Below are 19,488 nucleotides of genomic sequence, written 5' to 3'. Positions count from 1 at the left end.
ATAAGAACACATGTTTAAAAGTCAAGCTGTGAATACATGCTGTGAACAACCATTGGACTGGAAGTAATCGGTCAAACAGACCATGTTTGTATAACACTTGAGAGACAAACTAATCTAGCTTGACTGGCCTCACAATGCAAACAGACAATAAACAATAAATGGACAATAAGAACATGAACAAGAAACCTATTACTATTATTATAAGGAATAGTATTACCAGGGGGAAAAGAATAAAATGCAAACAATGAACTGAACAGTAGATATGTGATGGAACAGTATCCTTCAGACAGGTTTTACTAATGCTGCTTTGTATTTAATTTTCCCAGTATTGGGTTTAAACTATGTACTATGATGTACACAGAGACAGCACAAGTACAGGCCATGAGAAATGCTCCCATGTTTAGTGCCTACCTGCCGCATGTGTTGGAAAACACGTTCCGTTTTCAACAATTATTTAGCAAGACGGTTTCTCATTCAAACTCTGATTTTCTGGAATGAGTTTTCTTCTTTTTTTATATATAAATTAACTTAATGTAGCTGTGACATTACGTAAGTCCAGTAAATAGCCCTTTTCTCTTTAATGTCAAATGTAGGTCAGCTCAGTCCTACCAGCCAATCAGAAACGAGGGGCGAAGGAGGGGCGGGGTCACGTGGAACAAAGTCCAGGAAGAATTGCTGAGGCTTTTGAGGTAAACACAGATAAAGCTGTTCACCAAGACGCCCCTACGCAGTGAGTGGTCCTGACTTTAGCCTGTCGAGATGGCGGAGAGCAGAGACAAAACCACCGACCAGATGAAGTTGTGGAAGGAGAATAGAGGCTCCCAGGTTTGTGCAAATGCTGCATTTTATCAAGGAATTTGCTCGCACCGTGTCTGCCGTGCAGGAATTGGGTGAGAGGTCGTCTGGGGTATCAAGAGTCAAAACCGTCGACTGCATTTCAGTCACAGACTGCTTATTATCGTTGCTAGCCAGTCCCAGGCATGCTAATAAACAATTTTTAAAATAAAAACTCTATTTTTTTTCCCCGTTTTCTTGCATTAAGGAGGCGGGCAGCCATCGTTTCACTGGAATTCAAACAGCGCCATTAAGTGAAGTCATGATCTCTTCCAAGCTTTTAGTCTCTAGGTTCACACGCGACCTCCTAAAATGGCCCTCGTGGGATGAAATGAATTTCAAAGACGTGAAAGTGGGTCGTTGTTATTGCACACGGTGGAACTTGAACTTTTAGTTACATAACGAGACCACGGTGCAGTCAGCTGAAGTGGACTGAAGTCCACCTATCATCCCCCTTGCACTTTGTTTTCTATATTCTTGCATTGTTTCTGTCCATGTTTCTGCGTCTTTAAAATGTCCTGCGCGCTAATTTCAATAAGTTTGACACAGTGTACCGTTAGTTTTTGCTCTTAAAAAGGGGTTAGCCAAGCCTGTGCTTTGCAAAATTAGTGTAACGTAAAAATAAAGTAATGCTTTAAAGACAATCTTAAAGAGTTTGATTTTTTAAAACGCATAAGAGCAATAAAAGTATTATTGACCTGTACAAAGATTGTTATTTTAACAATTATGACCGTTGCAGTGTTTTGGAGAGCCACATTTTTGAAGGTTTACTTATTAGGGGATAGAATGTAACAGAATATAACATCTCTGTTAATTGAGATGTGATACCCTGTTTCTTTTATTCAGCCAGGAGATCATATTTGTTACTATGAAATATGTTTTCATTATTAAAAACTGCCATAAAACATTCTGCTTTGCCACAAAAACAGATTCTGCTCACATCCTTTTTCATTGTACACATGGTTGAATTTTGAACTTGAGATTATAATCGTTCTCCAGTTTTGATGGGAACCAAACTTCGTGCAGACTTGAAAATTGCAAATGTGTTCATTTTTGGAAAAATATGCACTTTAAAACATTACCCTACAGACTATTTTGTTGATTTTAAAATGAAAGGGAAAAAAATCAACTTATCGTCATGTGAATCAAACATGGTTTTGTTTTTGTCAGGGATGGGAAAGAATTTTTGTTTACTTTCCAAAGGGAATTATTGAAAGTGTCCAAAATGAAGTTTAGTAATAGAGAACAGGGCTTCCTTTACCATTTTCCAAGGAGGAGGGGGGGGGGGGGTACCCTGCCCCACCCCGCCAACAAGACTGAAGGTCCGCTGAACTTGGGCTGAAAACCACTAAGTCATCTGCATACATTAGTTGCTTTACTGTACCTGCAACCCCATCTATGCACATATCAGTGTCATGTTTAGGCTTAAACTAGAGATGCACCCATCCAGTTTTTTCCAATCCGATATGATATCGATACCTGGGCCGAGCTTAGCGGCCGGTACCGATCCGATACTACTATTGAACGAATGAACCGCATACCTTGCCATGTGACTGAAGGCATCAGGCTTGACATAAAATTGTTAAAACAAAAAGGTCCACATATTCTTTAGCATGGTGCTGTAGGAGGCACTGTGGTGTTGAATTTACCAACTTTATCACCACCCCTTGCAATTTTTACGTTGTAGTCAGATAGTAGTCCAAATAGCAGACCTGGCTCGGCCAGGTGCTGACTACATGTTGCTCTGTTTGCTCATCTCTAGCTGCTGTGTGTGCGCTGCGTGATGACATAACCAGCATTGCAAACACAGCATTGAAGTGACTAGATCTCTGTTACTGTATTAATGTGGATGATATCAATAAAAAAAATTAAATGATGGTATCAGAATGCTGGATCGGCATCATTCATCTGCTGTCTGATCAAACTAACTAGTCAATATCGGAGCCGATATCCAATCCAGGTATGGGATCGGTACATCTCTAGTTTAAACCCAAAATGGATTATCTGTAGACATTATTTTAGCAATTCTTGGCAGGAGAATTTGGTCAAAAACCTTAGACAGTATGCTTGTATGTGCAGTGGGTCTCCTTTTGTGTCACCTTTATGGAGAGATAAACATATATTGCCACGTTATAGGCTTATAAAAAAAAAAAAAGACCAAAAACCATTTGATCATGATAAAATAAAGTTGTATACACCAAGCCTCCACCCCGATACTGTCTTGATGGTCCTTTTTGGGCAATTAGCAAAAACAGACATGGCGCTATCTACCAGCAGTATCGCAGAACTATCATAATGCCGGTTTGCTTAATCAATAAAATGGTATTAAATAATACTGGACCAAGCCTGACCCTCTGCAATGCTTCGCAGTAAAGCGCCAGCTCAGCGTGATCGAAGACCAACTGTTATTAATTTAATAAATTTTCAGACCAAAAGGCGCACGGGGTTATAAGGCGTATTAAATATTATTGCCAAGTGATTTAAGATTTTTGCACTCAAAATAAGAACAATTAATCTCAATCATCTTATTTCAAATGCAGGATATCTAATTATCTTATTTTAGGGGTAAAAATATTCATTCCATTGGCAGATAATCTTATTTAGCTGCTCAAATTAAGGAAAAATATACAAATTTCAAGAAAGTTTTTTTTAGTTACCTTTTTTCAGTGCACACAGCTCTCTCCTGAGAGGGAGAGCTATCCATTGGACAACACTGCCTTGTTTCTAACATAAGGCCAAAATAAAGTTAACTTTTGTATTGAGTTAACTTACTTATTGAGTTTATTGTTGCTAGTGCGTACTCCACGCGTGGGCTGCCTTACATGAATGCACTTTTAGTTTATACATTACAGTCAGCCTGTCTTATAGACAGCCCAGGGGTCCGATCAGGAAATGACAGAGTACAGTAATGCTCTGAATATCCATTGAGCGGCGAGGCTTCGTTGCTAACCAAGTTCATACTTACACATTTTAACAGATTTTTGAGTGCATCGTAACCAGAATGGTAATAATATATAAGGCACCTTTTTAATTCTTGATAAAATTTAAGGATTTTTAAGTGCAAGTTTAGATCTCTTGGTTTGTGTTTTGTTTCAGAAACCAGATGTACTGACCACAGGAGGGGGCCATCCCATTGGAGACAAGCTCAACCTGCAGACTGCAGGACCGCGAGGCCCTCTGCTTGTGCAGGATGTGGTCTTCACAGATGAGATGGCCCACTTTGACCGCGAACGAATCCCAGAGAGAGTGGTGCACGCTAAAGGCGCAGGTCAGTGGAGAGTTAGTGGCAGTTTTATGGCTTGGTTTGAGTTTTGGAATCGCTATCTGCAATGACAGGAAAGTCAATCCCTTTGCTTTAAATGTGACCTATTATGCTTCGTTTAAGCATTTAGACTAGGTCATGCTGTTGCACGACTTTTAAAGACACTTAACTTTGAACATATCTCCCTAATTTTAAGATTACTTCACTGGTTGCCGGTTAATTTTAGGATTCATTTTAAAATTCTTTCATTTGTTTTTAAGTCTTTAAATGGCCTTGCTCCAGCCTACATCTCTGATCTCCTACAGCGTTACGTACCGACCCGTTCTCTAAGGTCAGGTGACTTTTACTCTCCTCGGTGCCAAGAACCAGGCGTAAGTTCAGCGGGAACTGTGCTTTCTCTGTAGCCGGTCCCAAACCCCGGAGTGATTTACAGCTGTAAATCATGCCGGCTTCCTCTTTGACCATTTTAAATCGACTTTTAAAGACTCATCTTTTTACCTCTGCTTTTAATACTCAAAAGGATGTTGGTGTATGTTGATTGAATGCAAGTCTTTTCCATGTTTATTTTCTTACATTGTTTTTATCAATACTACTGAGCTTATGCAGCTTATATTTGTGTTTTTTTTTTTTTATACAGCACTTGGTTTCTTTTTGTTTTAAAGTGCTTTATAAATAAAGTTGGATTGGATTTAATAAACAGCTTCCACACTGTAAATTAAAATGTTGCAGCTTGATGAACTTGTAGTTTTTTTTTCTTGTAGAAACTGGTTAAATATGTTTTAGAAAATGCTCTTTATAAATGAAAAACACTACGGAGCTCTATTATCTCTGTGTTGAAAGTAAACTTCAGTAAGCTTTAAAGCAAAGCTATGTTTTGCAGGATTTCTTTATCAAGATCATAGATTTTAGATAAACAGTCCTTTTGAAAAGGTGCTACATTTTTGTTCTCACTGCTGATACTCTGGAACATCCAGCATAAAAGCATAAATGAAAACACATGTATATCATTCTTTTTCTCCCGTGATGCAGGGGCGTTCGGCTACTTCGAGGTCACTCACGATATTACTCGCTACTGCAAGGCCAAGGTGTTTGAACATATTGGAAAAACGACCCCCATTGCTGTCCGTTTCTCTACTGTGGGTAAGAGATTCCCTTTGATTTCCATTCAGTATTGTAACATTTTGTCTTTGTGTAATTATTTCTGCCCTTACACACACGTATGTATGTATGTGTGTGTGTGTGTATGTATGTATGTATATATATATATATATATATATATATATATAATCATTTGATTGAGTATACTTGTCCTCCAAATGATCAGTTGATATAAATTTCCACTTAGAGAGTCATTATCTGAAGGGATGGGGTTGAATTTAAACTCTTGTCAATGACACGGCTAAATCCCATCAGTTATGTAAGTTAGTTGTATCAAAGTTCACCAACTCTTAACAGTGCGGACTAGCTTGCTTTAGAACATATCAGATGTACATGTGTTTTTCCCCAATTGTTTTTATATATATTCTTTTTATCTAGTTTTTCACCATAAAACTGCAGAGTTGTAATATTAATCATGACGGCAGAGGGCGTTGTTGTTTAACTTTAATACCTTTTGTTGCTGCTGTAGCAAAGTTATGGTCTTTATGTTATTTAGGTCACATAAAACAAAATTAATGCCATATAATGTTTATTTATTTATTTATTTATTTGTGTTTCACTGGTTTTTATTATGCATGGTTTTATTCCTAAAACTTTTAATGTTCTTTTACTTCCTGTGAGTAGAAACAAAGCTGGTAAAATTGGCAGCTCTGATAATTATAGACCTATAGCCCTAGCTAGTACACTTTTTAAAATCTTTGAATTAATTCTTTTGCCAAAATTTGAAAAGTTAATTATGTCTACAGACAATCAATTTGGGTTCAAGTCCTAACATGGCATGGATATGTTTATGTATGGCCTAAAAGAATTACTAAAAATTTATAACAGCAAATTCTACAGTCTTTCTGTGTTTTTTTTTAGACGCCACCAAGGCGTCTAAACATTATTTTGAGAAAATAACATTCTGGTTACTGATTTGCCCAGTAAAATCATTTAAACCATTACGACAGAGTTGGTTAATGCGATTCTCCTTCCGGGCGTCTGGGGTCGCTGTAGCAAATCGGTGGCTAAGAGGTTACAACAGAAAGTTATCAAAATTTCCTTTACACCAACATTAATATTCGATATTAATGCGGGGATAAGGCTCATAGCACTATCGAAGGATGGCGGAGCCGAACGATTAAGCTTTGTGCTTTAAAACAAACTCATTTTGAAATGTCCGGGACCAGATGTTAGCAAGGTTAATAGCAGTTTGGCTAGCCGGAGCTACCTGTTAGCCCTTTGTTCTGAAGCACCATATGCCCAAACGAGTTACAAACATCTTCCAATAAAGTTGTTGGCGGCTAGCGTTTAGCTCTGCAGCACGATGTGGTAATGGCGTGGTCGGGGTCGGAGGCCTGGTCCCTGCCGGGTTCTCTGACCCGGTTGCAGTCCGATTTTGAGCAGGGGTTTTCCTCAGCATACAGCTTTCAGCTCCATCTGGGTTCTCTTCCCTGTACAGGCTGAGGAAAAATACAACAAGGCTGTTTTTGGCATGCAGGATCCTTCCTCCTGCATCTGATTATAAGGTTAAGACAGTAACTTACCTCTGATTTGCCCGGACATGTTCTCCGGGCGACAAGAAGTTCCCCAGGTGCTGGATGTGCGCCGGTCAGGCCCGACCAGGGCCTCATGGTCCAGACCTTCTTCTTTGTCTCAGCAGTAAGGAAGGTCCAGGGAGGTGACCTTCCTTACCGCTTGCTGCTGCTTTGCATTTACTTTTAATGCTGTATAGAGATGGGAACAAGTCTGTCACCTAATGAGTTTAAACCCTGTCAATGGCACAGCTAGATCATATCAAAGCAAATCATTTATGATACAAGGTAATGGGTAAATCGGAACGCTTTCTCGTGTCTTATCCTCAGCTGGGGAGTCTGGTTCTGCTGACACCGTCCGAGATCCCCGAGGCTTTGCTGTAAAGTTTTACACCGACGAGGGTAACTGGGACCTGACGGGAAATAATACCCCCATTTTCTTCATCAGGGATGCGATGCTTGTAAGTTGGTATTTAAGATTTGGGTTTGAAGTCGTAATTCCACTGAGAAGATCAAAAACATTATTTATTATTTATTTCTGCCTTCTTCCTGCAGTTTCCATCCTTCATTCATTCCCAGAAGCGCAACCCTCAAACCCACATGAAGGACCCTGACATGGTGTGGGATTTCTGGAGCCTAAGGCCTGAGAGTCTGCATCAGGTAGCTGCTGATATTCAGAATTTTAGGGCTTCATTAAGTGTTTTGTCAAAGATTACTTACTTGGTGGCATTTCTAAGTATTTTATATAAGGAAACTTTGCTTGAGTGAATTGGTAATATAATTTTGCAGATCAAGTTGCTACTGGTGATTGTGGGATGTTGACCCAAAAACATCCTGTTGGGAGAGGATTGCTGCCACCGTGTGCTCAGAGATATTCAATTCAATTTAGTTTTATTTACATAGCGCCAATTCATGAAACATGTCATCTCAAGGCACTTTAGAAAATCAAAATCAATCAGATTATACAGATTGGTCAAAAAATTCGTATATAAGGGAACCAGTTTATTGCATCAAAATCTCGACAAGCAGCATTCACTCCTGAAGAAGCGTAGAGCTACAGGGAGAGTCGTCTGCATTGTACATGGCTTTGCTGCAATCCCTCATACTGAGCAATCATGAAGCGACAGTGGGAAGAAAAACTCCCCATTAACGGGAAGGAAAACCTCCGGCAGAACCAGGCTCAGTATGAACGGTCATCTGCCTCGACCAACTGGGGGTTACAGAAGACAGAGCAGAGACACAACAAGAGAGACACAAAAGCACAGAAGCACACATTGATCCAGTAATCTGTTATACATTAGATGGTAATAGCAGGTGATCTGTCTTCTCTGGATGATGTCACAGCTAACAGAACGCCAGACCAGGTGTACCTACTATGAAGAAAAAAGAGAGAGAGCAAAAAAAGTTAAAAGCCGAAATGACGACAAGCAATGCAAAATTGAAGAACAGTAGAACTCAGTAGCGTGAGAAAAATAGAAAAATAGACCCTGATGTCCTCCAGTAGCCTAAGCCTATAGCAGCATAACTATAGAGGTAGTTCAGGGTAATATAAGCCACTCTAACTATAAGCTTTGTCAAAAAGGAAAGTTTTAAGATTAGTCTTAAAAGTAGACAGGGTGTTTGCTTCACGGACCAAAACTGGGAGTTGGTTCCACAGGAGAGGAGCCTGATAGCTAAAGGATCTGCCTCCCATTCTACTTTTAGAGACTCTAGGAATACATATGCCTATTTAGAGCTAAATTGCTTACTGAATATTGTATGTAATGTGTTTTCTCTCATGTTCTACATGCAGGTGTCCTTCCTGTTTAGTGACCGAGGTTTGCCTGATGGCCACCGCCACATGAATGGCTACGGCTCCCACACCTTCAAGTTGGTCAACGCTGATGGCGAATGTGTCTACTGCAAGTTCCATTACAAGGTCTGTTTTTAAACAGGGGTCGCTGTGGAAAGTTGGTTTGCAGAACTCTGTTTGATGGATTTTTTCATTTATTTTTTTTAAAAGACTGATCAAGGGATAAAAAATCTGTCGGTGGAGGAGGCAGACCATCTTGCTGCCACCAACCCTGATTATGCCATCGGAGACCTGTTCAATGCTATCGCAAACGGCAACTTTCCATCCTGGACATTTTACATCCAAGTCATGACCTTTGAACAGGCTGAGAGGTTCCAGTTCAACCCCTTCGATCTTACTAAGGTACGCAGACCCACCAGGATGAAAGAGATTGTTTACAATATGCTTTAACATATCGGCTTTACAGCATTTCTTAGCCAATTATTGGCATTATGGTTGTTTTTTTTGAAACCTCTCGGTTCCTGGATACCATCAAAATGTTTCTAATTTAATGGAGAAAATTTGTAATAGTTCAACATCTGTCTTAAACACGGATATTAATTTATTTGAAACGTTTTATGGTATATGAATGCAAAACAATTGTTCCTGTTTTTACAGGTGTGGTCACACAAGGAGTACCCCTTGATCCCAGTGGGCAAGCTGGTCCTTAACAGGAACCCGGTCAACTACTTTGCAGAGGTGGAACAGCTGGCCTTTGACCCCAGCAACATGCCACCAGGCATTGAGGCCAGCCCTGACAAGATGCTGCAGGTAAGCTAGTAACTGATTAAGATGAGATAATAAGGTAAACATAGAAACATTACAGTGGATCCACGCTGTATGTAATTCCGTCGTTATCTTTGTTGCATTTGTGTAGGGTCGGCTCTTTTCCTACCCAGACACACATCGTCATCGGCTGGGAGCCAACTACCTGCAGATCCCGGTCAACTGTCCGTTCAGGACCCGCGTGGCTAACTACCAACGTGATGGTCCGATGTGCATGTCTGATAACCAGGGTGAGGTGTTCAGCTGCTGGTCCTCCACCGGCTGTACTGTTGAATCTTTGATTCAGTTCATTCATTAACTTTCCTTGGAGCAGAAATCTTATCTCAGTCATATTATGGACAATAATGTGTTTTGCGTAACGTTTGGCTAATTTAACCTATCTGAGAATGCTGCCCTTAAATTATTAAATATTAGACAACTTTTGTTAAAATTAAACAACTTTAATTCCATCAGTAGATGTTTGAAATATTAGTGGTCAAAGCCCCCAGTCTCAGCCTTTTTCAGGTATACAAAGTATTGCATGTTTAATATTCCTCAGCCCCCAGTCCTGGAATGAGTTTGGTGCGTTTTATTCTCACCCAATTCAAGTTAACTTTTTGTCACAGTTATAAATCTTAAACCAAAAACTATGCTAGGAGAGATTTTTATTTTTTGTCACTTTTGTGGGATGATCAATGACGACGAAGGAAATCCTTCTTAATTGACCTTTGAGTGTCTTCAGGATTGGGAAAATATGGGGAAAAGGGCAACGCTGCTTCAGCCTAGCAGGACCAACTGTTGTGCAATTATACTGTTTAATGTTATTTAATGTTTAGTAAATAACTCTCTGTCTGTTAAGTATTGTCTGGTGAATATCAGCTCTAGAGCTGATATCAGGACAATAGTTGAAAGGGATGATACGAGCACTGGCGATCTTTTAACAGCAGACTCCGCACACACATAGAATAAATGAGTGCCTGTCTACATATAGAGAGCTGAACTGTCTTTTTTCTTTTGTTTTGTTTCCTTCAGGCGTGGCTCACAGTTTGTAAATGGTAAAATTACATTTCAGCTTGACCCCTTTGTTTATGGAGGTCCTTAATATTGAGTGTCCTCGCCCTTTAGTTCAACTTTTCCCTGGATTTTGTTGAAAACTGAAAACCTCTCGTTTCTCTTCCGCCATTGTCTAGCAGATGCTCTTACATTTAATAGAGAGGATCAAAAACCCACCAAATGAGGTATTTAAGGTAACTTTAAAGTCAGAATTGTATGTATAAAAGTATGCATACATGGCAAAAAAACCCAGTTGCTTGTTTATTTATTTATAAAAAAGGTTGGCTATTCAAAAATGTAACGTATAGCAAGTATGGACTGGAAATAAACTATAAAGCAGTGTTATAACTAACCAGTGTTGATTAGTTCAAGGACCAGTTAGAAGAAAAATAAACAACTTTATATAACAGCTATTGCTCAATGTGTATTTAAAGATATAACATTAAAATGACCAGTATTTATAAAGTTTATGTATTATTTATACATTGGAGAGCCCTCCTAAGCAGACCTTGGCTCACTCTGCTGTGCTTCAAGTTAGTCTGTGACAAAATGTAAAGTTTAAAATAAATGTTTGTGCACTCTTAAGTACTTTCATAGTTTAGACCATTTCAGGTGTGGAAAACCTTTAAAATCTCTGTCCGCCGGCTCGTTGGGGGGTAATCAGTCACTCCTTCTGCCTTGTTTGGTTTAAAACAGTAGTTAAGGCAAAGCTGGCCAATGACAGCAGCTAACCTCAGCTGAATTAGTTACAGTATACACACACAAACCCACATGTACTACTATATTCTTCACTTCTGCTGTTGTTTTGTGTCATCCCATATCAGTTTCATTAATCTTCCTCCTTTACTTACCAGAGCTTGCTTTATCTGACCGCTAGGTGGCGCTCCAAACTACTATCCAAATAGCTTCAGTGCCCCACAGACCCAGCCTCGCTTTGTGGAGTCCAGGTTCAGGGTTTCGCCTGATGTCGCTCGTTACAACAGTGAAGATGAAGATAATGTGACGCAGGTAATGACGATGAAACCAACTTTAACGGTCAGTTTCTGTGGCAAAGTGATCCGTGTGCACAGACATAAGAAACTGAATGTTTGCACAAGGCTACTGTCAAGGTTTTGTTTACCGATTAACTCAGGACGCACACACGGGACTAAAAGTTTGAGTCTTTATTGAAGGAAGTATGCTGGGTGGTGAATGATGAAGACCGGAGGTTCAGGACTGCAGAAGGTCAGGGATGAATGTGATGGCAGGAGCTGACGGCCCGGAGACAGAGAGTCCACACTTGCTAGGTGCTGCTCGGCTAGCAGGCCTCATAGCACTCGGGTTAGCAGTTCATTGGAAACACCAGGGCACAGAGCTGAGCTTCACCAGGGCGGCTAGTCAGGTTAGCAGAACTTGAGAGACACCAGGGCACAGAGCAGAGCCTTTCCAGGATGGCTAGTCCAGTTAGCAGTTCTCTGGAGACACCAGGGCACAGAACAGAGCCTTTCCAGGAACAAACAGTGAACAAACAGTCTTTAGAGTGACTGGCAGGACTAACCTTAACAACAGGAGCAAAACAAAGCTTCCAAGGCAAACCGGGGACTGGCATGGAGAGGTGTGGAATGATGACGGCCCAGTGCTGAACTGAAGGCAGAGGGAGGTTTAAATAGAGCACTACACAGGTGGAACAAGGGTCTGGCTAATTGGCTGGTAAATTGTTAACAGGTGTGACTGACTGCTGAGGAGGTGAAGTGAAAATGACAGAAAATAACTGATGACAATGAAAACTAACAATAAATAAAGTCAAACCTAACCCACATGAGATGAAAAATGAAAACAGAAAAATGAAGTCAAGCCAGAACTCAACCATGACAGCTACGATTTTGTAGACAAAATCTCAGTAAATGTGTTTATAGTGGGTTATATTTGATAAATTTTTTCTTTATACGTTTTCTTTAAAGATTACAGAGACCGATTACAGAAACACCTCATAGTCAGAGAGTAAAGTAGAAAATAATGAAGTTGTAATTTCAGCTTTTAAAATAAGAAATTTTTTTAACAGCACTGAGTTCAGGATCCCAGGAGGACGGTTGTTGTATTTTTATCGGTGTTGCTGCATTAGTCAAGAGGAAGTGTGTGTGTGTACAGGTTGACTCATGGTGCAACGAACCATGAGATATGAACCAACTGTGGCTGTTTAGCTGTTGTGGACATGTTTTCTGTTTTATTCATTTTTATTCTTTTTTGCATTATAACTGAAGGCTTTACGTTTAGTAGGTAGGCTTAAATGTAGAACCGCATTTAAAATGTGGAGTGGTTTGTGCTTGAAAGCCATAATGGTGCAGGCACTGTTATGTTCTTTCTCTGTTGAAACAAGATGCTTGAAGTTATTTCACAACTGTACGTTTGATACACAATTCTATAAACTTTTGAGTCAGTTAGATTTCTTCACTGTGTGTCTGCATTTAGAAAGTCATAAAAATAAGGAAAAGCCATTAAATGACATAGCTGAGTCCAAACTACATGGACCAACTGAACCTGGTTCTGGTTCTGTAGGAGTTTCTTCCCGTGAAAGGACAGTTTTCCTCTCCACTCTCGCTACATGCATGGTCAGTATGAGGGATTGCTGAAAAGTCAGCAACACCATGCAAGCGACTGTCCATGTCCCTACACACTCATCCAGGCAGGAGTGATGCTGCAAATTAATGACTCCATACAACCTACTGGGTTTCCTTGGATAGAAAAACGATTTTACCAATTTGAATAAAAACAAAACTAATAATTTTTTTTTTTGATTACTAGGATAAATTTGACTGCTTGAAATCGATTTGGAACTTGTCCGTGTGCTTAGATTGATGTTTTTTAACATACGTTGAGACGACGCGTGTTATGACCTGCCGTAATATTAACAAACTGAAATTTACCTTCTGCGCTGTTAAAATAAAATTTCTGTAATTTAGTGCTATTAATTTCATATCATGCTGTTTTTTTTTTTGTTGTTTTTTATGCAAATGTTTGTGCATTACAAAAAACGACAAGTGATTTTTTTTTTCTTGTTTATAGGTTTGTAATCAGAGAACTATAAACAAACAAGGATGTGGAATTTAAATTAAGGCTGTTTTCAGGTCACTATGAGCTTTTGCTTTGTGTCATTAAAACCTGAACAAGCTGTAAAGCATAATCTGTTGCTTTGTTTTAGTTAATTAACCAGCAGACTTTTACAATTAGAAATTTAAATTAACACAGACAAAAGAAGTCCCCAAATCTTTCTCCCCCTTTGTAAAAAGTATAGACATTAAACAAGGGTACATGATCACAGTGTTTTTGTTTTTTTTCCACCATAGGAGGTTTGACGTGTCTATTAAAAAAAAAGAATCGACCTCCACACACCAACCACAATCACCACCCTGTGTAGCTTCATGCACATTTTGCATGAAAAGAAACTTCTGGTAAACGTTGAAATTGGAAACTAAGGAAACCACTCGGCAATCAGAACCAATCAACTGTGGGTTGAGAGGAAGTGTTTTATTCAGTTTAATTTTATTTGTTCAACAACCTTCCCTCTTTCTGCCCTTTTCTCTGCAGGTCTTAAGGTTCTAAGATGTAGAACATACTATACACTGTCAACATATCAATTGTAGTTAAACTTCAAATATAAGACATCATCCTTAAAGTGATGCAAAGGATATTTTAAAAGTAACAGTGAAGATGTTCAATAAGAAGTGCAGGGAGGTGATTGGTTGATGGGGAATTGTGAGTTGAGAAAAATGTCTGTAATTCTGTATTTTCCATTAGAAGCACTCAAATGTTTCTCCGTTGACTGGAGCCGGTTTGTAATCAGACTGTGTCTCCGTGTGCAACCGATTGCAGGTCCGTGCCTTTTACACCCAAGTGCTGAATGAAGACGAGCGCCAGAGACTGTGCCAGAACTTTGCAGGATCCCTGAAGGGAGCCCAGCTCTTCATCCAGAAACGAATGGTGAGTTCACATCATCTTTGTCTTTCTGTAAGGAGCAAAGGCTACTTTTTCAATCTGTCTGTCATAGAAGGTATTATCAAATGAAATACAGATTTTTTTTATCCAGTTGTTGACAACATAAATCGAGCCGTTAAACCACAGGATGTAGCTTTGGAGAACAAAACATAGACACCACTCTGCTTTGTGGTTAATGTAGATGTGGCAACAAGTGGGGGGGAAAAAAAAAGCTCTGAGCAAAGGGGAATGATGGTAGACGGGCACCAACATTTAAAGCATTACATCTCAGCGTTTTTATGTTTTTTGCTTTCATGATCAGTAAGGCTTTGATTGGGACATTAAATTATTATTATCATTATTTTGTAATTTATCAAAATTATGCAAAGCTCATCTAAACCTTTCACATTTTAAGATCCTCTTTTAAAATGTCTCAACAGGATATTGTGAAAATGTTTTTGTCATTACAGAAAGTAAAGCCTGTACAAATGCGGCTACTTTGATTTCTAGTTATAAAATAGATTTTTCCCTTGAAAATGTATTATGCACGTAGGGAGATTTTATTTTATTTTTTTCCTCTGCATGCATACCTGAAAGAGAGGCTTCCACTGACACTGCTGCTTGTTCTGTCTTCAGAAAGTAGGATCCCTAAATGCTGCTTCTTTTAAGATAAGATGGACTTCATTGATCTTACAATGGGGAAATTCACCTGTTACAGCAACTCTTGGCAACACACAAGTGAGCTGCAAATAGTTGAGAAATGTAGAGTAAATAAACTTAAAAAATGAAGTAGAGAGAGAGAAGTTTGCAAAACCATTACTATCTAAATAATAAAAAAAAGGCAATAATATACTAGAACAGCGAACAGTTTTAAGTGGGTCCCAAGTAAAGCCACCTTTGGGATCTGAAACTGTTATCAGGCTTCGGGGAAGGATCACCCGTCCAACAGGGGTGAGGCGAGGAGGCGGCTGGCTGGGACCAGCTCTGGAACTACAAGAGGTGGACGAATGATTTAACGGTCCTTTTAAGGGCTAAATTAAAAATAAAATTCCATCTTCCATTTTGAGTGAAAAAGGGTTTGTCTCTGCTGCATTCCTTCACCCTTTGTCACAAATAACAAGCAGTCCCTGACTGGTTGACACGACACAAATTGACAGAAAATTTCAGATTCTTGAACTCCTGCAAAAGTCATTGCAGATTCCGCTTCACGTGATTCCCTCTAATTGGGCCGCTACATCGCTCCTGAAGGCGTCTTTTGCATAGGGCTAGTATGTAAACCACTCGCTCAGGTCGCCTGATTTTGGTTGAACACACCATTGGTACAATCTGAAGCGGGAATAACCGCGGTAAAGGTCCTTTTTGCTCCAAGGGTGTCTCATAGGGCCATGGAAGGAGCTGCTCAGCTCCACTATAGTCTAGTGCTGTGGCTAAGAGGTGTTGTCCAAGATGGATATGAGCTTGGCTAACATCCTCCTCTCACCCACCACCTTCAGAGTCCAGTGGGCAACCCAGGACAGAGCTGGCCCTCCTAACCAGCTTGTTCAGTCTCTTCCTGTTTCGCTCTGTGTTGCCTGGGGCCCAGCAGACGGCAGCATAAATATTGGTTGGATATTGGATATTTGCGCTGCGCTGATTAGGTGGGATATTCTTTGGGTTGGGTCCGTTACAGGCAGTCTGCTGCAGCAGGCAGCTCCTCTTTGCTTTGTCCTTTCTCCCGCACAAGGTGGGTCAATCAATGGCCATGAACAACTTTTTGAACCAAACACTCTTTAGAGACCAATCTTGGTGTGTGTAAATGAGACTCCCTGTATCCGTGAATCAGATTTAAGTTAATAAATGCAGCGTGTCCGTCCATGTATAGAAAGCTGAAGTGTCCTTTTTCTTTTCTTTCCTTCATGCGTGGTTTATGGTTTGTAAAGGTAAAATAATATTTTGGTTAGACCCACTCGGTTCATAGTAGCCCTACTCACCTCCATCTTTTTATGAAAAAAAAAAAAAAACACTTAATCAAAATGTACTGCCAGGCCAAGCGGAGCATGTGGATAGGGGAGGGAGGGTAACTAAATATCCTCTGGCTGGATGTGCACCTGTAGGGGAGGTAGTTTCATCCTTTAAAGTCGATCACCTTCTTCGTTGTCTCACTGGTATAGCACAGGTAGTTGAGCTCACACCAGTTCACAAAGTCCATGATGACCGACTGATTTCTATATTCTGCAAAAGGCAGCACCTGAAAAGGGCATTGAGGCCTCAGTGGACCAGTCTACCCATGTTTATTTTTCTCTTGATAGGTTGTACTGAAATGTAAATTCCCCCATGTGGGTCAATAAAGCAATTCAATTCAGTTTATTCAAAGATTCTTTCTTTTTGGCCACGGACATTATTCATGTCAACAACAGCCCTCGGCCTCATATACCTCTCTAGGTTCCTGTTACAGGATTGATGACCCACAAAATGTTCTCCTGCTAAAACATTGCAATAACTTAAAGTCCGCGGCCAGGCACCACATATTGATTGAACAACCTTTGATCTGTGCTACACTCCACTTCTCCCATCATGAATCCCTACAAACAGCAAACTGAGAGCAGATCGAGCTGATGTTTATTCAATGTTCATCCAACAGGTTGAAAACTTGAAGGCCATCCATCCAGACTACGGAAACCGGGTTCAGACCCTGCTCAACAAGTATAATGCAGAGGCCAAAAAGGTAAACGGTTATTTTAAGATGTCGCTGATGTCCACTACCTGTAATTGCGCACGAAGATCATGCATTCAAAGCATCTCCATAACATATTTTATAGAACTTGGAGTTTAGTCGTACATTTTTGGAAGGTTTTTTTAGTCTGCTGTTAAAGCCTAAAAACTAAATACAAGGTCATGTGAATAAGTTCTCGTTCCAGCTGAAAAGTCTTAATGTCAAAGTGATAAATCTTGACTGTATTAAAGGCGATATAGATGAGCGTTGGCTCATTACTGTGGTGTGAGAAGTACAATTTGAGGTAATGTTTTGATTGCAGCATCACATCAGCTACACTTTACAGAGGGCTAACTTGGTGTCTCTCTGTGTCCCAGAACACAAATGTCCGTGTCTACAGCCGTCCAGGAGCTGCTGCCATCGCCGCGTCCTCCAAGATGTGAAGCCTTAGATCTGCCGCCCCTCACTGCCCCGAGAGCAGCTCCCGCCACATGGTTGCCACCTGGTTCTCCTAGAAACAAGATCTGACTAAATGTGCTAATTACTGTCGCAGATATGGTTGCTAAAGTGCTTCTGCTTGGTTTCGATCCATTCCAAAAAGTTGATGCCTCGGGGCAGGTAACCTTCATGAGCTTCATACTCTGCATTGAATCCTGTCGGGTAACACCATTGTAGTTAGGCTACAGTTTTATTAAATTACCTTTTAATAACTTGATGCCTTACAATGTAATCATTACCGTTTCAATGTGAATGAATTAACCAACAATGTATCCTTTCTCCTATATTGTAATAATTTACAAAGTTTGTAAAAACTGAAAAGAAATTAATATTGAAACTACAATTGTTTAAAAAGATCCTGATCTCTGTCTGGCTTGTACTGAACAGCGGCTGATTAGCTGGTTTAACAAAAGAAAGGCTCTGGTACAGGCAGGAAGTCTGTTTCTGCTGGGGACAATGCTAATTTCTGCTTTAACTCAGACTTGACTGAATCACTGACTGTTGAATATAACGATCAAAATCTGTTTTCAAATAATAAAATCATTTTAAAAATACTGGGGGCTGATTATTTCCTTCCATACACGTGGAGGTGTTACATTTTAAAAGTCAGCTAAGACCTGTGCCTTTTTAGATAAAGCTGTCGCAAAATAAGACTATTTTCAAGGTTCACTAATTCAGTTTAACAAGTGACATTTTGTGTGTTTTGAGAGGTTTGTGTTAAAGGAACAAGAAGTAATAATAATTACCTAGTGGTTAAAATTGGAACAGCACATGCACAGTGTTTTCGTGCAGAGACCCACCATTGATTTAATGGTCAAAGTTTGTGATGCTCAACTGAAAATCAAATGCTGCACTCTGTGTGGGGAACCCTGGGAACTTTCATATGATTGGCTGAGGAATCAGGAAGTAAACACGCACTACACTCTGATCCGAAGAAGTTCCGGACCGTACCTCTAAGTTTGAAAGGAGTAAAACGTGACTGAGACATTGAGAGGACCGATTGTTTATAGGGAATATTACTTCTATGTCAGGTAACAAATGAGAATGATTTAGGTTGATTTTTATACAGTAAATATCACTTATAGCTCCTTTAATTTTGATTCCTGCAACTAACCCTAACCCTCATACCATTTGAATATTACAAAGGACCAATAAAATAAAAAACAGACATCCACAAATGTCATACTATTTGAAAAGTATGTTCATGTGCTGTATAGCACAGTACATGCATCCACTACTTGGTCTGGGCTCCTTCAGGATAAATTACCACATTATGCTGAACAGTGGCTTTGTTTTGTGGTGATGGTTTCTTACAGCCCTGACTCACTATTGTTTATCAGCTAGCTCAGGTAAATAATTCTCCAGGATCGTCTTCCTGTGGATTGGAACTGTTGTGCCATAAAAGCCATGATGAAAATGAAGTCGGATGGAATTCTGAACATGTAACCAGAGGACAAATCAAAAGGGGTTTACCACTTTGGCAGAGACAGCCTCTCTCAGCAGGGGGCCCTGCCATGAGAGCAGACCACTCCTCAGACTCTTCCCACTTCTGGCTGGGGCTCTCGGAGAGGAGGGGGCTGCGGCCAGCCATAACTGCGAGCCACAAAACTCACAGCCCACTTCTTCCTGGGACTCTCAAGGAGAGAGAGTCCGCCCTGGATGAGCCAGCCAGGCATGGGGCCTCATGGGGCCCGAAACACCCACAAGCTGAGTAGAAATGTGCCTCTCTGAAACTCAGGTCCTGCTCTTTTGTTGGGACAGCAATGGGGAGAAACTCGTCCTTGGCGGAGCAGAGGACCCGACTGAGTTCGGAGATTCGCCGACCAGATCGAAACTTCTGCGCAACCCTCAGAGACTGTATGCAGGACGCTGGACTGGCCTACCCTGTTACGACCACGTTTCGGCTAGCCGCAGACCCGCATGTCCGCTG

The 19,488-nt window shown here is 40.3% G+C and overlaps 1 protein-coding gene across 1 annotated transcript; it reads left to right on the top strand.

The window, feature by feature from the left end:
* The first annotated feature begins 658 nt into the window (after positions 1-658).
* LOC105930605 (catalase) lies at positions 659-18,112 on the top strand. The gene is made up of 13 exons (XM_036147281.1): positions 659-825; positions 3,931-4,102; positions 5,126-5,236; positions 7,099-7,229; positions 7,324-7,428; positions 8,561-8,686; positions 8,771-8,962; positions 9,218-9,370; positions 9,477-9,615; positions 11,295-11,425; positions 14,267-14,374; positions 16,989-17,072; positions 17,438-18,112. Exons 1-13 carry the CDS (start codon positions 760-762, stop codon positions 17,501-17,503), a joined length of 1,584 nt encoding a protein of 527 aa, XP_036003174.1. The 5' UTR covers positions 659-759; the 3' UTR covers positions 17,504-18,112.
* The last annotated feature ends 1,376 nt before the right edge of the window (positions 18,113-19,488 follow it).

The sequence above is a fragment of the Fundulus heteroclitus genome, chromosome 2 (assembly GCF_011125445.2).
Source record: "Fundulus heteroclitus isolate FHET01 chromosome 2, MU-UCD_Fhet_4.1, whole genome shotgun sequence".
Classification (NCBI taxonomy): Eukaryota; Metazoa; Chordata; class Actinopteri; order Cyprinodontiformes; family Fundulidae; genus Fundulus; species Fundulus heteroclitus.
Note: the sequence above shows the minus strand (reverse complement) of the source record. Positions and strands in the feature narration are given on the sequence as shown.

Excerpts from the sequence above, each read along its gene's own strand:
- LOC105930605 (XM_036147281.1), top strand. The coding sequence starts at position 760 with ATGGCGGAGAGCAGAGACAAAACCACCGACCAGATGAAGTTGTGGAAG. Across the intron at positions 9,371-9,476 it reads GCCCTGACAAGATGCTGCAG|GGTCGGCTCTTTTCCTACCC; the intron begins GTAAGCTAGTAA and ends GCATTTGTGTAG. Across the intron at positions 9,616-11,294 it reads GTGCATGTCTGATAACCAGG|GTGGCGCTCCAAACTACTAT; the intron begins GTGAGGTGTTCA and ends TCTGACCGCTAG.